The 21015-nt window shown below is 42.8% G+C and overlaps 1 protein-coding gene across 1 annotated transcript in view; it reads left to right on the top strand.

Moving 5' to 3' along the window:
- Nucleotides 1-702: 702 nt before the first annotated feature.
- The window catches only part of shroom3 (shroom family member 3), an 82180-nt gene continuing 61867 nt past the window's right edge, over nucleotides 703-21015 (top strand). Inside the window, exons 1-2 of the mRNA XM_036140696.1 lie at nucleotides 703-1174; nucleotides 10514-10668. Of these exons, the coding sequence (XP_035996589.1) occupies nucleotides 1019-1174; nucleotides 10514-10668 (311 nt within the window). The 5' untranslated portion in view covers nucleotides 703-1018. The remainder of the gene's footprint in view (nucleotides 1175-10513; nucleotides 10669-21015) is intronic.

Raw genomic sequence — 21015 nt, 5'->3', positions numbered from 1 at the left:
CCTAGTAGAAAGCACCTGATCAGATTTTCAGACCACCTCAGCTGCTCTCCACAGAGTTCCTGTTGGATAACGAACCTCCTCACAGCAGAATCTGGGCCCTTCTACCCTACAGAGAGGGAGATTGGTTCAGACGTCTGTATCCAGGACCGCGGTGTGTCTGTCGGTCTGCAAACTGAAGGATAGAACCGCCGATCTTTAAGCTAGAGAGGAGGTGCCTTCAGTAGTTCCAGGAACCCTGAGGATCTCCTGGTGTAAAAGTGTCTTTTATTCTGATTCAAACAGCTGATTTCAGCTCTGCTTACCTAATTAACGCCAAAAGCGTGTAAACTATTTGATCCAGCAGGAAGTTTAATCTGGTTCTAAACAGTAATCTGGATCCAGTGTGAATGCAAACCGGTTCAGTCTCCGCCGTGGAGGATTGGATTACTGCTCATCAACAAACACAGGAAACTCCGATATCCTCCTTTTAGTTCCAGCTTTTCTGCATTTTTGTTCCACTTTTCTGCACTTTGTCTGTTTTCCTTCCCCTGAAGCTTGCTTGGCCCTTTCACGGCTCTCCCTCTCTCCACCTCACTCCTCCTCTTTCTGTCTCTGTCTTTTCTCTTTGCTCGGTGAGTCGCAGTAAATCCTATTGTGATGCTAAACTGATTTTCGGCAGAGAGACGCAGGCAGAGAGAGAGAGAGAGAGAGAGAGAGAAAGGAAAGGATTTCAGTTTCCGCGGACCTGCTCGCAGTTTGAGCCCCTCTTCTCCTCTTCTCCTCTTCTCCTCTTCCTCTCCCCACAAACTTTCGGGACTCTTTCCGGACTGAATCCGCGCCGCTGTTGGACTCGGACCGCCGCGCTCTGCGCTCCGGGAATGCACTTTGCGCGGAAGGCGCAAACCTCTGACCCCGGACACCTCCCGCTCCGTTTCCCCGCAAAGCAGGACTCCTAAATGCGCGGCGGCAGCGATGCACCTGTGAGCGATCCGGGTTCCAGCACCGCAGCCGGGCTGAGCGCCGTCCCCGCGGGCCGCGCATGGAGAGCCGCGGCCGGGCGGGGCTCCAGCCGGCGGGCGGAGGAGGAGAGGGAGGCGGCTGGGTGCTGGTGGAGGCCCGGCTCCAGGGAGGAGCGCCGTGGGGCTTCACGGTGCAGGGCGGCCTGGAGCACGGAGAGCCGCTCATCATCTCCAAGGTCAGTACCGGAGGAGATCCTGGGTTCTGGACACTTTTACGCACGGCTGGAGATTTCTAAAAGTTTTCTTTTAGCCGGCCCGAATCATAAACGAACCCAGCGGTCACCACAGCCCAGCATGGGGCATCTCTATAAATCGGTGTATTTAAGAAGTTGATACATTTCAGCAAATCAATTCAGACTGTGGCTACATATAAATTTACTCCATACAGGTTTTGTTGTTTTTTCATTATTCTGGCTAACAGCAAAAAACAAACTTTTTCACAAAATTAGACTATATCATACTGATAAAAGTTGTTCAGCAGACGATCAGCTGGGTGGATGAGCTGTGAGCTGCTAAAGAACCTGGCTGATCATTGAGCGCTGTTAGGGAAAAGTTTAGCGGAAGGAAAAAGTGTGGCAGAAAAAGGTGCACAGGCTACAAGGATCACCACAGCCTGGACCGGACGAAGAAACTTACATTTAAGAGTTTAGGGAGGAATCACAACTTTAATTTATGTTAGACTGTCTCACAAAGCTTAGCGTAGTTTAGTTTAGCCTAGTGTAGCTTATCTCAGCTTAGCTTAGTTTAGCTTAGCCTAGTTTAGCTTAGCCTAGTTTAGTTTAGCCTGGTTTAGCTTAGCCTAGTTTCGTTTAGCCTAGTTTAGCTTAGCCTATCTTAGTTTAGCCTAGTCTAGCTTAGCTTATATTTTAACATAGTTTAGTTTTGCTAACTCAACCTTGTCATAGTCCACCTCAGGTTTACTTTAGCTTACTTTCCTTTTACTTATTTAAGCTTTGCCTAACTAACCTAACCGTGGCTTGGCTCATCTTACCTTAGCTTATATCATACTAGCTTAGCATGAACCCAGGAAACTGTGACTCTTTTTGAGGATGACATAATTCACAGCCAGATCTAATCAGCTGTATACGTTTTGCTTGTCAGTAGATCTACAGGATTTTTGGTTAAGCATACCACAAAAAGCAAGATTTTTAAACCACAAGTGTCAATGGCTTGCCGCTTGGAAGACTGCTGACTCGGCAGTAGTTCAGCAGGCGGTGATAGACTCCCTCCACAAGGAGGGCAATCCACCAAAGGTCATTGGTAAGGAAGCTGGTTGTTCAGAGTGCTGCATCCAAGCATATTTATAGAAAGTTGAGTGGAAGGAAAAAGTGTGGTAGAAAAAGGTGCAACAGTGATAAGCACAGCCTGGAGAGGTTTGTGAAGCAAAGCCCACACAAGAGTTTGGCGAAGGTTCACATGGTGTGGGCTGCAGCTGGAGTACGTCCAGTCTATGGAGCTGATTATTTAATGTTAGGTCTGGAAAAGCATGGATGGATTATCCGGTTCTGGACCACAGTAGATCTGTATCCATTACCAAATGACATGAACTCACCAGGAACAACTTTATTAGCTCAAAGAGATTTATTCACAGCACAAAAACCCATTATATGCAAGTTTTGCTCTGAATAATCAGTCGTGTTTGCCGAGAATGAGGAGCAGGTGTGCTGGATTCATTGTCCTCTGATGTCAGCCATGTTTACCTGAGAGGAAAAGCTGCAGCCATTGTCAGATTGCATAAAACCGCCTCAGAGTTGGAGCTGAAAACGGGTTTATGGATCATCAAGAACTCAAAGCTGCAGAGAAGAAGGCTTCCAGCAAGCTCCAGGAGGACCGTGTCGTACAGAATCCTAGGGCCACCGGTGCAGAGCTTGTAGGATAAATTGAAGCAAAGAAAACCATCAAGGACAGACTGAAAGTCTGCATGAAGTTGCAGGTGTCCCACATTAAAGGGGAATCCGTTTGTCTCCAGACTCATTCGCCTCCAGACCGCCTCTTCACTCGGCTCCACTCCAGCCTTATAATTCAATTAAATTTTATTTCTATAGCACCAATTCACAACACGTCATCTCAAGTCTCTTTCCAAAGTCAGACTCCATCAGATCCTCCAGGTTGGTGAGAAAGTTTCCTCTCTAAGGAAACCCAGCAGGTTGCATCAAGTCTCTCCAAGCAGCATTCACTCCTCCTGAAAGAGCGTAGAGCCACAGTGGACAGTCGTCTGCATTGTTGATGGCTTTGCAGCAATCCCTCATACTGAGCATGCATGAAGCGACAGTGGAGAGGAAAACTCCCCTTTAACAGGGAGGAGAACCTCCAGCAGAACCAGAACCAGGCTCAGTGTGAACGCTAATCTGCCTCCACCCACTGGGGCTTAGAGAAGACAGAGCAGAGACACAGAAAGCACAGAAGCTCACATTGACCCAGGAGTACTTTCTATGTTAGAGAAGACAGAGCAGAGACACAGAAAGCACAGAAGCTCACATTGACCCAGGAGTACTTTCTATGTTAGAGAAGACAGAGCAGAGACACAGAAAGCTCAGAAGCTCACATTGACCCAGGAGTACTTTCTATGGTAGAGAAGACAGAGCAGAGACACAGAAAGCTCAGAAGCTCACATTGACCCAGGAGTACTTTCTATGTTAGAGAAGACAGAGCAGAGACACAGAAAGCACAGAAGCTCACATTGACCCAGGAGTACTTTCTATGTTAGATGGTAATAGAGGATGATCTGCCTCCCCTGATGATGTCACAGCTAACAGAACGCCAGACCAGGTGTACCTTCTATGAAGAGGAAAATGACAGAGAATAAAAAGTTAAAATCTAAAATAACAACAAACAATGCAGATTGGAGAGCAGTAGGAGAACTCAGCAGAGAGAGAGAAATAGACCCTGATGTCCTCCAGCAGCCTAAGCCTATAGCAGCATAACTATAGAGGTAGCTCAGGGTAACAAAGGAAAGTTTTAAGCCTTCCAGCTTGAAGCCAGCAGATTTAGCACGTAGCGTCCATAGAGATCTAGTCAGCCACACCATCTTCCTCCTGATTGGCCGTTGGATCTGGCCGGTTGCAGCGCATCAGTGCAGCTAGGTTGAGCTGGAGCTGAACAGTGAAGCCGACATCATGCACTAAAAATACAAAGATTAAAAACGAGGGGGTCTCTGAGACAGTAGCTGGCAAAGCAGGTTAGTTCAGCGAAATCTGAATCTATGAATGTTTGTTGGAGATAATCTGAAGAGTAAGCGTTAATGATGCCTCGTCGGTCCATCTGACCTCGTTTAATTGAAATGCAAATCAGCAGGCCGCCCGGAGCCCAAACGCCCGTAAAATGGGACAAGAATGTCAACAATGTGTCTTCCTGCCGCTTTCAAACACAGCCTGGGCTTTATGATGTCCTCCTCACGGCTCAGACTCGCCACAGATCGCAGAAACCTCGCTCCGGTACCGGGTCATGGTACTGGGTCATGGTAGCGGGTCGGTCCGTCCTCTCAGGTTCTGGACCGTAGCTGCTGAGAGGCACAGGAAGGGAGAGCATGGTGGTCATGTAGCTTCCCGCTCTTCGTCTTCCTCAGTGGATCATTATTGTTCTGATCCGATGCAAAGATCATAGAGGTTGGTGGCGGTTCTGGTTCTGGAGGTCCAGGTTAAATGGTTTCAATCAGGTCTACTCATGACTGTGGTCAGAAGCTCAGTGTTTCAGTCCAGATTTTACCTTTTTTAATTATTATTTTAAATTATAGTATTACTGTATGTACATGTATTTATTTACGTTTTTATTTTTTAGTACTTTTGTTGTTTTGATTAAATTATTCATCCATCCATCCATCCATCATCCATATATCCATGCGAACGGATGATGTTGTATGGATTATGGATTATGGATGGATGATGGATGGATGGATGGATTATTGATGGATGGATGGATGATGGATGGATGGATGGATAGATGATGGATGGATGGAAGGGTGATGGATGATGGATGGATGGATGGTTGAATGGATGGATGAATGGATAGATGGATGGATAGATGGATGGATGGATTATTGATGGATGGATGGATGATGGATGGATGGATGGATAGATGATGGATGGATGGAAGGATGATGGATGATGGATGGATGGATGATGGATGGAAGGATGATGGATGGATGGAAGGATGATGGATGATGGGTGGATGGATGGATGGATGGATGATGGATGGATGGATGATGGATGGATGGAAGGATGATGGATGGATGGATGGATTGATGGATGGATGGATGGATGGATGGATAGATGGATGGATGGATGGTTGAATGGATGGATGAATGGATAGATGGATGGATGGATTATTGATGGATGGATGGATGGATAGATGATGGATGGATGGAAGGATGATGGATGATGGATGGATGGATGATGGATGGAAGGATGATGGATGGATGGAAGGATGATGGATGATGGATGGATGGATGATGGATGGATGGATGGATGATGGATGGATGGATGAATGGATGATGGATGGATGATGGAATGATGGATGGATGGATGATGAATGGATGGATGATGGATGGATGGATGATGAATGGATGGATGATGGATGGATGGATGGATGGATTATTGATGGATGGATGGATGATGGATGGATTATGGATTATTGATGGATGGATGATGAATGGATGGATGATGGATGGATGGAAGGATGGACGGATGGATGGATGGATGGAAGGATGATGAATGGATGATGGAATGATGGAGCTCAGTAAAACTGAATCTAGAATCTATTCCTCTTTTCTTCTTCTCTCTCTGAATCATGGCGTCTCCTCTGACTTCCTGTTATCACTGATCATCAGGTTGCTGCTGAGAACATCCTGAGCTCTGACTGCTGGAACATCTGCATGAGCTGCATAATGAATTTCATCTGGAATACCAGAGTTACTGACACACTCTGAGCCTCCGCAGCTTTTCACGCACCTTATTTGGCTTTATTTATCCCTAAGAGTCAAACACTGCCAGCATGTGCTCAGCCCTGCAGGGTCAGGGCGGGTCAGCCGCCGCTCCTCCTTCACAGCGTCTCACAGTCCAGTCTGTGCACCTTTACATCCTCATTTCAGCACATCTGCAGTCTGTGCACCGTTACATCCTCATTTCAGCACATCTGCAGTCTGTGCACATTTACATCCTCATTTCAGCACATCTGCAGTCTGTGCACCTTTACATCCTCATTTCAGCACATCTGCAGTCTGTGCACCTTTACATCCTCATTTCAGCACATCTGCATCATAAATAAATCAGACTGCGTGTGTGGAGGAGTCTGAAATGACGGCTCAGCTGCAGAAATCCTCTCCCTGCTGTGATGGAGCTGCAGCATGTCCAGCGTCGCTGAGGGTCTGCGTTTATTATTTCAGCGTCTGTCAGTCACAGGAAAATAATTACTGCAGGCTGGAGACTTCACTCTCACACAAAGATTTAACCGCTGGTTTACGAGTGTGTGTTTCCTAACAGACCGACGCAGTTACTTCTAGGGCTGGGCGATATGGATTAAAAAATAAATCTCAGATTTTATCATACCAAATCCGATTAATCGATTTTTTTTTCCTCCTTTTTGTTTCATAAAAAGAAATTAAAGAAATTATTTTTAAAACCTTGCTTTTATGTCAAGCATTTCATCAGGGAGTTGACCTGAATTCAAAGTGCAACTAAAAACAAGCTGTGAAACATGCTTGTAAAACAAGATGGCAGCCGTGCCATTATAAACAATGAAAATATAACAAAACATTTGCTGTTAGTGGTATTACACATTGAGCTAAGAACAGGCTTCACTGCACTTGTGAACTTCAAACTAAGTTAAAAAAAAAAAGGAAATGAAGTACCTCGTGTTATGGTAAAAAAAAAAAAAAAAAAAAGTTTCTACTTCACAATATTTTGACAATAATTTTTCCTAAACATATATTCAGCATCACATGCTGTTCTCTTCATGGAAACCCAATGAGTGTATTGACAAAATAAAATCCAGATTTTCCAAAAATGAAATCTTAAAGAATTGTACATTCGAATTAATCGATTAAATCGATTTATCGCCCAGCCCTAGTTACTTCTTATTAAATCTGTCGACATAATAACCCAAACTGCCAATGCTCACACCAAAGGGACATATTTAGGAAGGAGGATCTTAAACAAGTTTGTTTGTTAAACTGCTGCAGATTGATCGACTTCAACAAAAGTACAGAAGAACGAGTTATTCAGATGTTTGACAGTTCTGCTGATGCCTTAAAGACCTAAACTGTGTCCCTGAGAAAAAGGGGACATATCTTCTGTGGAGGAAGCACCAGGGTCTCTGTCCAAAGGGAAACTGTTTTCACACCGACACGGACCGAGGAAGAAGCTCCTGGGCAAAAACAGAACTAAAATAAGTAAAATCGTCTTGACATGAGTGTATATGTACTTTATTTGAGCAGGTAAATAAGATTATCTGCCACTGGAATAAGATTTTTTGCACTTAAAATAGGAAGAACTCATCTCCATCAATTTATGTCAAGTGCAGTATATCTAATTATCTTATTTTAGGGGTAAAAATTATAATTGTGTTTACCTGTTCAAATCAAGGACAAATACACTCATTTCAAGAAGATTTTACTTATTTTTAGTGCTGTTTTTTGCAGTGCAGAAGTTCTCAGCGGTCTTCTGGAGAAAGCTTCAATGGTCCGATGAGACAAAGATTGAGCTGTTTGTGACGAGCTGGTACCGACCTTAAAGCACGTTGGTGGCAGCATCATGCTGTGGGACAGTTTCACTGAAACACGGAGGACCGGCTCCAGATTCCTCTACTTCACCTCAGCTCTGCAGCCAGATTGTTGGAACCTGGAAACCCAACATCCAGCCTTCTTATGGGCTGCATGGTGGGTTTCTCAAAGCCCTGAGCTTCAAAGCTGGCTCTGTACCAATAAACCAAAAACTTTAAATGAACTTCACCATTTCTGCCAAATAACAGCGGCTAATTACTCAGACAGATGGATTTCAGAAGCTCGTTGATGGCTACAAACCGGACCTCTAAGTTCCTTAAAGGACTCTCAGTAGCAGGAGTTAAATCTCTGTGTGTTTTCCTGTAATCATTTTCCTGACTCCATCTTGTTGGTTGTGGTCACTGCGTGCCCCCCCCCCATGGAGAACACCACGGCTACTTTCCGCTGCTGCTCAACCGGCTGACAGGCCGTTAAGAGGCGTCACCATCATCAGCAGTGATACGGCTGCAGGTCAGACTGATAGGAAGTTTATGTCTGAAGGTCCCGGCTGAATCACCACCGCTCAAGAAGTCAGAGACGGGATTTTCACCCGTTTCAGTTCAACAGACGCTTCTGTGACTAAATAAAACATGTTCAGTTGATTATTTGCCTACTGCCACCATACAACCTCCTTTCCTGGTTGTAGTTCTTCTGTTAAAAACGAGTCTTTTCTCTCCACTGTGGCCTCGTGCGTCTGAAATCTTCTGGTTTGCTTGGGCCTTATTCACGTCAGAGTGAATCCACACTATGTTGTTTAAAGCCCGGCAGAACACAGACGCTCGTTGGGGAATGTTGGAGAGGTGAGGGGCATGAAGGTTGCAGTGAGCTCCTCCACAGGATGGAGTTATTTTGCATCCAAAAAAATGCAATGAAATGACCGGGGCCCCTTCACGTCTGTGCTCCCTTTGGAAAAGGACCCCGAGCTGCAGAGAAGCACGCACACCTCCAAATTGAGCAAATAGGCTGGCTGCTCTGTCAAAGAGAAGCCCTGATAGTTCATTTAGCTATTAAGATTTGCAGGGAAAAACATGAATGTTTGCTCTTAGAGGGCATAAATAAACAATCGTTGTCGTTATAGAGCGCAGAGTGGATAAAGATCAAGATTTCTTTGGACTTGTTGAGATCTATTGTCATAGTGCTGCACCGTATTATAAGTCTGGTGGGCTGCCATGCTGTACTGCCCCCCCCCTCCCCCCCCCACCATGCTAAGTGTTGTTTGGGTTCTTGAAATAAGGCTGGACGATAATTCAGTAACAATATATTGATCAATAGATGTATATTGATGATAGGAAAAAAGGTTCAATAGAATAACAGTTTTCTTTCTTTATACATTCTATCATGTAGGTTAATATTACAGTCATTACATCCTCCCAGCCAATCACAACGCAGACCCAGGAACGCTCCGTCACTAAGCTCCGCCCCCTTCAAAAAGTTCAGCGAGCACGGGTTATTTTTTCTTTTATAAATACGTGTCGATTTGGTAAAAAGTTGGTTGAATAAAGGGTTGAGTTAGAATTCAGTGTTTTATGTGTTCTCTATCTGAAAATAAGTCACTAAGCAACAGCATAAAATGTCCAGGGCTGCACGTAAAATAAATGTTTTGAATTTGTTGATAATTATCGATATAGAGCAATATGATTTCTATTTTATCGATATGCTTCTTTACCATATCGTCCAGCCCCATCTTGAAATGCTCGACGTCTGTGAGCCACATGAAACGGTCAGTAAAGTTCCCGTCTGGGAGAAAACCTCCCGGTCAGCCTAAGCTAACAGCGCACCAGCGGTTATTAGTTTGACGCACACTACGGTACCCGGCTAACGGGTTGCACCAAGCTAAGCTCCGCCTCCCGTTACCTGATTTTCTGGGGGAAACCCGGCAGGATGTTAGACTTTATAGCTGGGTCCTGTCATGCTGCTGATGAGCTGATAACATGTACATGTAAACTCTGTTATAACAATCATCTGTATATTATGCTATTGTACATATCTGTAAAACTCTATTTATAGTAATATCCACCTGTATATTATATTCGGTACATATCCAGCTGTAAATTTAGTTCACAATACTAGTTATCTATATATTATACTCATAGAACAAATCTATCAGTAAAATTTATTCAGTAAAAACCCATGTCCTGTACTTATGGAACCATTGTTTATCCTGCACTTGCTGCTATTGCACTTCTGGTTAGACCTAAACTGCATTTCGTTGCCTTGTACCTGTACCTGTGTAATGACAATAAAGTTGAATCTAATCTAATCTAATAAAAACAACTGATTGTGTTTCCTTTTTCCCAACGTGACTGAAACTGATGGTGGAGATGCAGAAACCTCAGTAGTGTTCCGACGAGGCTCGCTTGTCAGATTTTATCTACCTTTTTCAAAATTACAACCTTTGAGCAGGTAGATATTAAACAAACTTTCCACTAAGCCATCATTTTTCATTCATTTTGTTTTTATTTTTATTCCAAAAAAAAAATCATGTTTTTATCGGCTGATACGCAGAAAATCATCACAATTAAAATAAATAAATGCTTGACAACATCTGTCTGTAATCTATAAACTGGAAATATTGTTGAACTTGTTTATTCTGGTGATTGTTGACCAAACTTATAAATATTTTTTATTGTTCATTAAATATTGATATATATTATTAATGGTCGGATCAGGAGACGAATAAACCATTTGTTCAAGAAGCAAACTTTGAGACAAACTCATGGATCCTGTTTTTGGTAAAGCTGCGGTGCGTGTGCGTTCGCAGGTAGAAGGCGGCGGTAAGGCGGACATGTTGGAGCGACCTCTGCTGGTCGGGGACGAGATCATCATCATTAACGACGTGGAGCTGAGCGGATACCGGCAGGAGGCCATCGCTCTGATCAAAGGCTCCTTCAAGACGCTGAAGCTCACCGTCCGCAGGTACAGCAACGTGTTTTTATCTGGGATGAAGGATGAGTCCCGCTTCTTTAGAGCAGGGGTGTCAAACTCATTTTGGTTTAGGGGCCGCATTCAGCTTAATCTGATCTCAAGAGGGCCACACGAGTAAACTCATTGCAAGATTAAATAGAACTAATAAAAGTGGACTTGTTGTTGATTTTTATATTAAATGAATTTCACTTTTACACAATATATTATGAATAACCTCAGCGTTTTTAAGAAAAGTATGTGAAATTTTAACAATACTTTTACTCAGTTAAACATTTACTTGTGCATTATGCATAAGAACTGATCACAGTGATTGTACAATGTTGAAAAACATTTATTCACATTTCTTGGAACTTAAAAACACTGTCCTGCATGACAACATACATCAAACAGATAAAAATTAAGAAATTATTTAAAATCAATTTTCCACATCTGAAGCTCAGTGCTACCATCTGCTGATTAAAACACAGCGCCCCTCGTGGACAATATAGGAACTGCAGATTTCCATTAAACGGAGTACATGTTTTTTTCAATAATTGTTTTATCATTCTCTTCCTTTTATCTCCTCTTTCTTTCACCTTTTCTTTTTTCTTCTTGTTCTTCCTTTCCTCTCCTACTTTCCCATTGTAGTGTCCATATCATTTAAGATATTCCCCGCATGATAATAAAACTATTCACATTCATAAATTAAGCGGAGCACTATCGCAAAAGCAGTTCTGCTCCACTTGTGAAAGTCAAATCTGATGAGCTATTTTTGGCATTAAAAAGAGCTCCTTTTAATTCTTCTATTTTCACTTATTGTGTTTGCAGTTAATTGAATCTGTTTTTTATTCATAAGTAAATCAGAAGCCTTGTTCTTGGCAGCTTCCAGACATGCCGGCATTAATGATTAATGGCTTTAAACCAGGCTGTGTGGGAATTTCCCCTCAGGAAAGTTACAGAAGCTCCTTTTCCTGCTGTCCTGATTTCACGTCTGTCTCCTAAACGGTCCAGGAGGACAGGAAGAGGCGAGGGCTGCAAACGTCCAGCAGGGTGGCCGACGTTTCTCCTGTAAACCATCAAACTGAAGCCGGATGTCTCTGATGAGCCGGGGTCAATATTCCTTAGAAAAGGAAGGAAGGGAAGGTCATTCTGCTGCGGCATTTAGGGCTCAAACTATTTCTGTTCCATCTGTCTTTGTAAAAATAAAAAATAGTCTAAAACTACTGCAGGTGTTTTAGTTTAGGGTTTTTACGCCACATTTATTTGAGTATGAAGTTAGAGATGTGTTCATTCATTGTAGGTTCTTGAAAAGAACCGCCTGGTTCTCCAAAGTCAGACGACCCGTTCAGAGTCACTTCATCACTAAAACTAAAATTATAACAACATCCTGCTGGGAATGTTTGAAGCTCCCAAAGATTGATCCATCCATCCCACCGCGCATCCCAGAGCGGTCCAGCAGGGAAACGCAGACATTTCCCTCGTTAGCATCATCCTCCACCTCATTCTGGAGCGTTCCCAGGCCAGATAGGATACATAGTCCCTCCAGGGAGTTCTGGGTCTTCCCCGGTGTCTCCCCCCAGTGGGTTGTCCTGGGAATTCCCCCCACAGCGAGGAGTCCAGGGGCGTCCTGATCAGACGCTCAAACCACCTCAGCTGGCTCCTCTCGATGCGGAGAAGCAGTGGCTCTGCTTTGAGCTCCTCCTCCTCCTCCGCCCCTCTCTAAGGCTGAGCCCAGATTGTTTCAGCCGCTTGTATCCAGGATCTCGTTCTGATCCAGACTTCATCACACTGCAAAAAGGGAACTAAAAGTAAGTACAATTTTCTTGAAATGTGTGTATTTTTCCTTGATTTGAGCAGGTAAATTAGACTATTTGCCAATGGAATGAGTATTTTTACCCCTAAAATAAGATAATTAGACATCCTGCACTTGAAATAAGATGATGGAGATGAGTTGTTCCTATTTTAAGTGCGAAAATCTCATTCCATTGGCAAATAGTCTTATTTACCTGCTCAAATCAAGGACAAATACACAAATTTCAAGAAAATTTTACTCACTTTGAGTTCCCTTTTTGCAGTGCAGAGGCAAGAGTCAGAACATACACTGCAAAAACTGATCTAAAAATAAGTAAAATGTTCTTAAAGTTAGTGTATTTATCCTTCATTTGAGCAGGTAAATAATATTATCTGCCAATGGAACAAGTATTTTAACCCCTAAAATAAGATATTTAGACATCCTGCACTTGAAATAAGATGATGGAGACGAGTTCTTCCTATTCTAAGTGCAAAAATCTTATTCCATTGGCAAATCATCTTATTTACCTGCTCAAATCAAGGACAAATACACTCATTTTAAAGAATATTTTACTTATTTCTAGTTCTGTTTTTGCAGTGTAGATGGCTCGGCTATCTCTGCGCCACTACAGAGCAGATTTACGCTAGAATTACCGCATATGGAGGCAAAGTCCGTCTGTCCGCCTCCGTCCTACCGTCACTGCTGAACGAGGCCCACAGACGCTGAAACTGCTCGGATGCAGTTTGGATGGATGGATGGATGGATGAAACCAAAAGAACCACATCATCCAGAAAATGACTATGCCTTGCGATCCTGTCCATGAACACCACAAACAGGACTGACGACTAGGAGCCGTCTGCAGGCGTCCAACACGCTGCACTGCAAAAAGGGAACTAAAAGTAAGTAAAATGTTCTTAAAGTTAGTTTATTTGTCCTTGAATTTAGTTGGCAGGTGGTAATTATAAGATGTTTGCACTTGAAATAGGAAAAATTAATCTCCGTCATCTTATTTCAAGTGCAGTATATCTAATTATCTTATTTTAGGGTCAAAAACCTAATTCCATTGCCAGATAATCTTATTCACCTGCTCAAATTGAGGACAAATACACTCATTTCCAGAACAACTTACTTACTTTTAGTTCCCTTTTTGCAGTGTGGGAACCCCCCAAGGTGTTTTTTTTATATTTCTGTGAACAATCTCAGTGCAAAGTGAAGGTTTATCTGCAAATAACCCCTCAGTGTTTCAAACGTCACTCTGTGAATTTTCTGATGTCTCATCTTTATTAATAGCTAGTTCAGCCAAGCAGGATTTACAGAAACGGTTAGTCAGGATTTATAAAGCTCAAGAAACTAACTAGATGTTAACTAGATGTTAAATATTAACTAAGCCCGCAGTGCACTTTACAAAATCTTCACAGTTCCAACGAGCATTTTCAATTTCTGATTTAGTTTTATAGGAATGTTTTAAACAGAGTTACGCTCTTTGTTTCCTGCAGGATTTATAAACCAGGGTTAAGTTTATAAATGCAACAGAAAACAGGAATTGTGAGTGCTCTTCACTAATCTATGAAGTGTACATAATCATTAATTTAATTTCTTTAAAGGCTGCAGATTTAACCGCGTCTTCTCAGGAAGGATTTACAACGTAGGCCACAGCAGAGTTTATAAAGTCAGCTACAAAGCAGCTCTTTTCTGTGCCGTTCGCCGTCCTGGCTGACGGTTCCCACTAAATGCTGATAATGAGATTAAACAGGTTGTTTAAAACTGGATTTTAACTCTTCACTGCAGAAGCCCCCTGCGTTAGCGAACAGTTTCTAGACTGAGCGACGGTGGATGCAGCTCTGGGCGGTTTACGGTACCATCAGGCCTTTAAATGGAGACATTTAAATTTAGCACAAGCGCAGGTTTATATTTAAAGCCCTGATAGTGTTTATAAATGAAACTGGGAAACTATGTGTATAAATTCACCAAAAAACAGCCTTACTGACCCACAATCAGGACGAGATGACAGGAGACAGATTCACTCTGGAGAAACATGAGCTCACTTAGGACTGGACGATATAGATAAAAAGCATATCGATAAAATAGAAATCATGATGATCGATATTAATAATTATCAGCACATTCAAAACATTTATTTTATTTTTTTAATTTATTTATTTATTTATTTTTTCCAGTGTCCTGTCTAGCAATGTGGCAATAGGAATTGATGTCTCAATGCCAGATAGAGCTCGACAGATTTTGCTTTCACAAGTGGAGCAAACAGCTTTCGCCATAATGCTCCACTTCATTTATGCTTGTAAATAGCTTTATTGTGATTCCTGCAGGGAGAATTTCAAATTATATGGACACTACAATGGGAAAGTAAAGAAAGAGAAGAGGTGAAAGAAAGAAGAGATAAAAGGTAGAGAATGATAAAACGTCCTCCGTCTGCTCCATCACCTGGAAAGAGAGACGCAAAAAGAACAGCACAACCAACAGACATAAAGCAACAGATACACTCGAATAACACCTAGATGCTATTGCTAAATCATATGTATTATTATTTAAGCTGACATGTGTAAAGTGAAACCTGAAAAAAGAAAGTGAAAGAACATAAATAAATAAACTATTATTTTAAGTGCAGCCCTGGACATTTTATGCTGCTGCTAAGTGACTTATTTTTAGAAATAAAACACAAACTCAACCCTTTATTAAACCAACTTTTTACCAAACTACAAGTTTTTAAAAAAAGAAAAAAGAACGCGTGCTCTCTGAACTCTCTGAAGGGGGCGGAGCTTGGTTCCTGGGTCTGCGTTGTGATTGGTTGGGAGGATGTAATGATGTAATATTAACCTACATGGCTAGAATGCATAAGGAAGGAAAACTGTTATTCTATTGAACTTTTTATTGACCCTTTTTTCTATCATTGATGTACGTCTATAGATCGATATTTATTGTTATTGAATTATGCTCCAGCCCTATAAGCTCACTGACTTTTACATGTTTATGCATTTATACGAAGCAAAGCTTAAAGGTTATGCTGCCAGGATTTTAAGCATTGCGCTAACAGCATGCTAACTGGGTTCTGGAGCCTTAAAGAGGCAGAATCAGTGAAGAACCCAGCGCCGCGTCGACACCGCGACCCGTTTGTGATTCGCTGGGAGCCAGAAGGACCTTTTCCTGCAGGTCCTGTTCTCAGTGTGTTTAGCTGACTGTCAGATGCTGCGGTACCCGCCAGATGTCTGCCTGGGCACCAAGCGCTTTCATTTGGACTCGTATGTTTTAAATGTTCTCGTATCGTCAGTCGGGCAGAAAAAACTGGAGATTCATGGGGGTTTTCAGAGACATTCTAAAACGCTTAACGTAAAAAAGCTTAACGTGGCTTAAGGTAGGAAAACAACGAGGAATCATCACCAAATTTCGCATGGCCATATCTTTTCATGAAGACTTAAGCCTGTCAAAAAAAAATAAACCGAAATCCAACAATTATAGAAGATATCTCACATTAACGTTTTCTTCTTCATTGGCGCCTATGGCGAGAAAAAGGCTTAACGTGGTTTAATGTACCGAATCAACGATCAATGATCACCAAATTTCGCTTTCATATTGCTCCTAATAAGCACATGAAACTGACAAAATGTTAAACCCAAAGTCCAATTACTATGGACGTTATCTGACATTAAGCGTTGCTGCTTCTGACATTAAGCGTTGCTGCTTCATTGAGGCCTATATTAAAAGGAAAAAGCTTAACGTGGTTTAATGTACCTAAACAACGCTCAGTGATCACCAAATGTCTCATATTTCTCATCATGTCCACGTAAAACTATAAAAAATATCGAACCCACGTTAAGCTTTTTTCTTTTAATATAGGCCTCAATGAAGCAGCAACGCTTAATGTTAGATAACGTCTGTAATAATTGGACTTTGGTTTCGATTTTTTGACAGTTTCATGTGCTTATGAGGAGCAATATGAAAGCGAAATTTGGTGATCATTGATCGTTGATTAGGTACATTAAACCACGTTAAGCCTTTTTCTCGCCATAGGCGCCAATGAAGAAGAAAACGTTAATGTGAGATATCTTCTATAATTGTTGGATTTCGTTTTTTTTTTTTTTTGACAGGCTTAAGTCTTCATGAAAAGATACGGCCATGCGAAATTTGGTGATGATCCCTCGTTGTTTTCCTACCTTAAGCCACGTTAAGCTTTTTCACGTTAAGCTTTTTAGAATGTCCCGGTTTTCATGTTCTGCAGTCCTGCTCTGGTTTTGCTTTGAGTGAGAAGTCCTGAACGCCGACTGTTTGCTAAAAGGCCGGACCCAGGCGGGCGGACACGTCTAGTTCTGCTGAAGCTAAGACGATGAAAAGAGGCCCTGAGGGCAACAGTGAAGCATGCAGAGGAGTCGGATGAGCCGGTGCGTTAGCTGGTGGCTGAAGATCTGCAGCCGGACGGTGCGACGCGTCACAGAATTCAATTCAATTCAATTCAATTCAATTCAATTTTATTTATATAGCGCCAAATCATGAAACATGTCATCTCAAGGCACTTTACAAAGTCAAGTTCAATTATATTATACAGATTGGGTCAGATTATACAGATTGGTCAAAAATGTCCTAGATAAGGAAACCAGTTGATTGCATCAAAGTCCCGACAAGCAGCATTCACTCCTGGGGAACCGTAGAGCCACAGGAAGAGTCATCTGCATTGTACATGGCTTTGCTGCAATCCCTCATACTGAGCAAGCATGAAGCGACAGTGGAAATAAAAACTCCCCATTAACAGGAAGGAAAAACCTCCGGCAGAACCGGGCTCAGTATGAACGGTCATCTGCCTCGACCGACTGGGGTTACAGAAGACAGAACAGAGACACAACAAGAGAAACAAAAAAGCTCAGAAGCACACATTGATCCAGTAATCTGTTCTACATTAGATGGTAGTAGCGGGTGAGCCGTCTTCTCTGGATGATGTCACAGTTAACAGAACGTCAGACCAGGTGTACCTACTATGAAGAAAAAGAGAGAGAACTCTATAGAGTGAGAAAATTAGATCCTGATATACTCCAGTAGCCTAAGCCTATAGCAGTAAAACTATAAAGGTAGCTGAGAGTAACATGAGCCACTAGTTATAATTTTTGTCAAAAAGGAAAGTTTTAAGATTAGTCTTAAAAGTAGACGGGGTGTCTGCCTCACGGACCAAAACTGGGAGTTGGTTCCACAGGAGAGGAGCCTGATAGCTAAAGGATCTGCCTCCCATTCTACTTTTAGAGACTCTAGGAACCACCAGCAGACCTGCAGTCTGAGAGCGAAGTGCTCTGTTAGGAACATACGGGGTAATCAGAGAACATCTCTTCTTGTTCGGGTCGAGGCGCGGGAAGCCGCCGCCTGCTGCTGTGTGTTTAGGACCGGGGCGTGACTCGGAGCCCGGCTGTTGTTGCTACTGACGCTTTAAGTGGAAGACATGCAGGAGGCGAAGCAGCAGCGAGGACTTTAGACTTTAGACCACACACAGACGCAGGAGGACAGGTGCAGGAGCACACCTGGCAACCGTGGGAAGGCGTGACGAGCAGTGAGAGCTCCGAGCCGAGAGCAGCGGCGCTTCGGTCTGATCCGCTTCCTGCAGGGATCTGATGGGGAACAGGGAAATGTCCGCCGCTCACAGGTTTGTGGCCGGATAGTTGAATCGCTTTGTTTGTCTGATCGCTGGACCTGGGCTCTTGTCACCTTTGCAACAAGCTAAGGTCCAGAGCTGCTCGCTGAGCTCGTTCACCTTCGATCCAAACTGTCTGGATCAGCTCTGACGACAAGGAAAAGCTTTTCTGGACAATGTGAATGTAAGTCTGTTTGCTGGTGGGACATAAAAGTCCACTTCCTTTAAGCGTTAAGGTAATTTCTGTGAACATTAAAACTATATTCAGCAGATTGTTTTCTCATTTATTGGTCTATGTTCTGCTGGAGGTCACGATGTCTGCAGACTTTCTGAAGGTCTTTGAACGTTGTCTGCTTCTTTAAAATGAATTTGCTCTCCAGTACACTGGTCACTGTCAGTGTACTGGAGCATTGATCGACTGACCAGCATCCACACTGCAAAAAGGGAACTCAAAGTGAGTAAAATTTTCTTGAAATTTGTGTGTTTTTCCTTGATTTGAGCAGGTAAATAAGATTATTTGCCAATGGAATGAGATTTTCGCACTTAAAATAGGAACAACTCATCTCCATCATCTTATTTCAAGTGCAGGATGTCTAATTATCTTATTTAGGGGTAAAAATACTCACTCCATTGGCAAATAGTCTAATTTACCTGCTCAAATCAAGGGCAAATAGTCTTATTTAGCTGCTCAAATCAAGGAAAAATACACTAATTTCAAGAAAATTTTACTTACTTTTAGTTCCCTTTTTGCAGTGCATGGATGATCTACAGCATAGAGTTGTGTGTCCACACAATGCCAAGATGGAAAGACATCAGCAATAGTCCACCAGGTTCTTTGAAGGTGTTTGAAATTTTCTCTCACCCATATTTTCTCCAGTAAGTGACCGTTTTTATGAGCTTTTTGGTTTCTCTGTTAAGCCACTTACAGCCACTGTAACAGGACAGCGATGAGACGGTCTGTGCAGCCAAGACTAAGAAAACCTTTGCTACTTCCAGAGAAACGTAGCAGAGCCTCTGTAGGGACTATATATATATCCCGCCTGGCCTAGAGACACTTTGGGCTCCCCCAGAATAAGCTGCAGGAAGGGATGCCTGGTCACAACCCGATCCGTGATAAGCAAGAAGACGACGGATGGAGGAAGTAAAAACCAGACGCTGCTACGTACAAGTAGCATTTATAGTTCCTTAGCACTGGTTAGGGACATTACAAGGTTCCTAGGCTAAAGGAGCTATGATAGGAAGCAGCAGCATCTTGGCAGTTTGCTAATCTGCACCTTAAAGGCGGTTGTTAGCACAACGCCACGGCAGTAAGACGTCAGCAATAGCCTTGGCATAGCAGCAACCTCCCTGAGGGGTCATAAAGATGAGTTGAGTCTGGCGTTAAGGTTACTAGTCTGTGTTCAGCAGCTGTCAGAAAGGTGTGTGTGTGATTTTTAGCCGCTTGCATTGTTAGCTTTGCACTTTCATTCATCTCCTCCATCCTCGCTGTCAGAAACACAAAAGGCGTGTATGTGCGGTCGTCTCTAAACACACCTTCCAGACGCTGCCTCACTCGCCGCACCTGTTCGCCCATCCATCCGGCTCTCTGTCCTCCGCTGCGCTCCGATTGGCTGGAAACAAGCGCAGCAAAGAGGCGAGCTCCAACTCTCTGACATTCGGACAGAGAGAGAGGAAGCTGGGCCAGAGCAGGAGCCGCCGGTCAGAGCCGTGAGTTTTCTCAAATTATTAAAGACGTGCAGATGGGTGTCAGATATTAACACTTAAGGCTGTAATTTATAGCAATCCTTTCCTAAATATTGTGAGATCTTAGAGTTGATGCTGATTTAAACTTGCTGGACTTGCCTGTCAGCAACGGCGTGTTTTATTTGGTTAAAAGCAGCTATAAATATGTTATCTTCATTCATGGAAACAATAAATTTGACAATTCATGCTTGTTTTTGGAAGGGGCAGTACTATTAAATCTATGCCACAGCGTCAGCGGTGCTTTACGGTCAACTTTTTTAAAAAAAAATCACATAACAGAAACCAACTTTAAGGTTTTTAGTCAGGATTTTATGTGACAGATGAACAACGGTTAACGCAGAACTGTGAAGTGGAGAAGAAAAGGATTTTCTATTCAACCCCCTTTCCTCTGACAGCCTGAAGGAAATCTGATGAGTTTGCCTCAGTCAGGGAGGATGTTCTGGTCCAGCTTACAGCAGGATCAGGTTCTACAGAACCTCCCAGAGTTCTGATCATCATCTGGACCTGGAGAGAGGATGGACCTCCTGCAGACCTACCAGGACATGGACGTCCACCTGGACTGACAGGCTGGACCAGGAGAGCATTGATCAGAGAAGCAGGAGGACCATGGTGGCTCTGGAGGAGATTCAGATGTGGATTTGTGATTACCCCAAAACTGATCTCAGTGGAAGAAAGGCAAGAAGAAACCCAAAGCTGAAACTAAACCTTAGGAAATCCCACTTTCAGATTGCTAAAAACCATTTAGGAGACAAGAAGGCCACCGTGAACATGCAGCTAGAGATACAATGGGATGGTTTATGAAAGCCGATCCATCTGTTACAATGGCCTAGTCAAAGTTCAGACCTAAATCCAACTGAGTAAAAGCTGATGTTCAAAGACGTTCTCCATCCAACTTGGCGGAGCTTAAGCTGTTTAGCGAAGAAGAATGAAGAACGACTTTAATCTGAAGACCTGCAGCTGGACCTGCGATCAAAGGTGCTTCTACAACTCAGGGGGGCTGAATTAATTACACCTGGACAGATTTTTATTGGAAAACACTCCCTATAATCTTTTACTACTTTGTGTTGGTCTGTTATTTAAAGCTGTATTAAATGCACTAAACGTGTAACATGATGTTAAAATGTTTGTTAGTTGGATAAAATTAAATTAAGGCGTTGGCTTTCGTATGGAGGGCTAAGTCTGCCACATTTGAGAGTAG

The sequence above is a fragment of the Fundulus heteroclitus genome, chromosome 8 (assembly GCF_011125445.2).
Source record: "Fundulus heteroclitus isolate FHET01 chromosome 8, MU-UCD_Fhet_4.1, whole genome shotgun sequence".
In the NCBI taxonomy this organism is placed as follows: domain Eukaryota; kingdom Metazoa; phylum Chordata; class Actinopteri; order Cyprinodontiformes; family Fundulidae; genus Fundulus; species Fundulus heteroclitus.
This window is presented reverse-complemented; position numbering and strand designations above follow the sequence as displayed.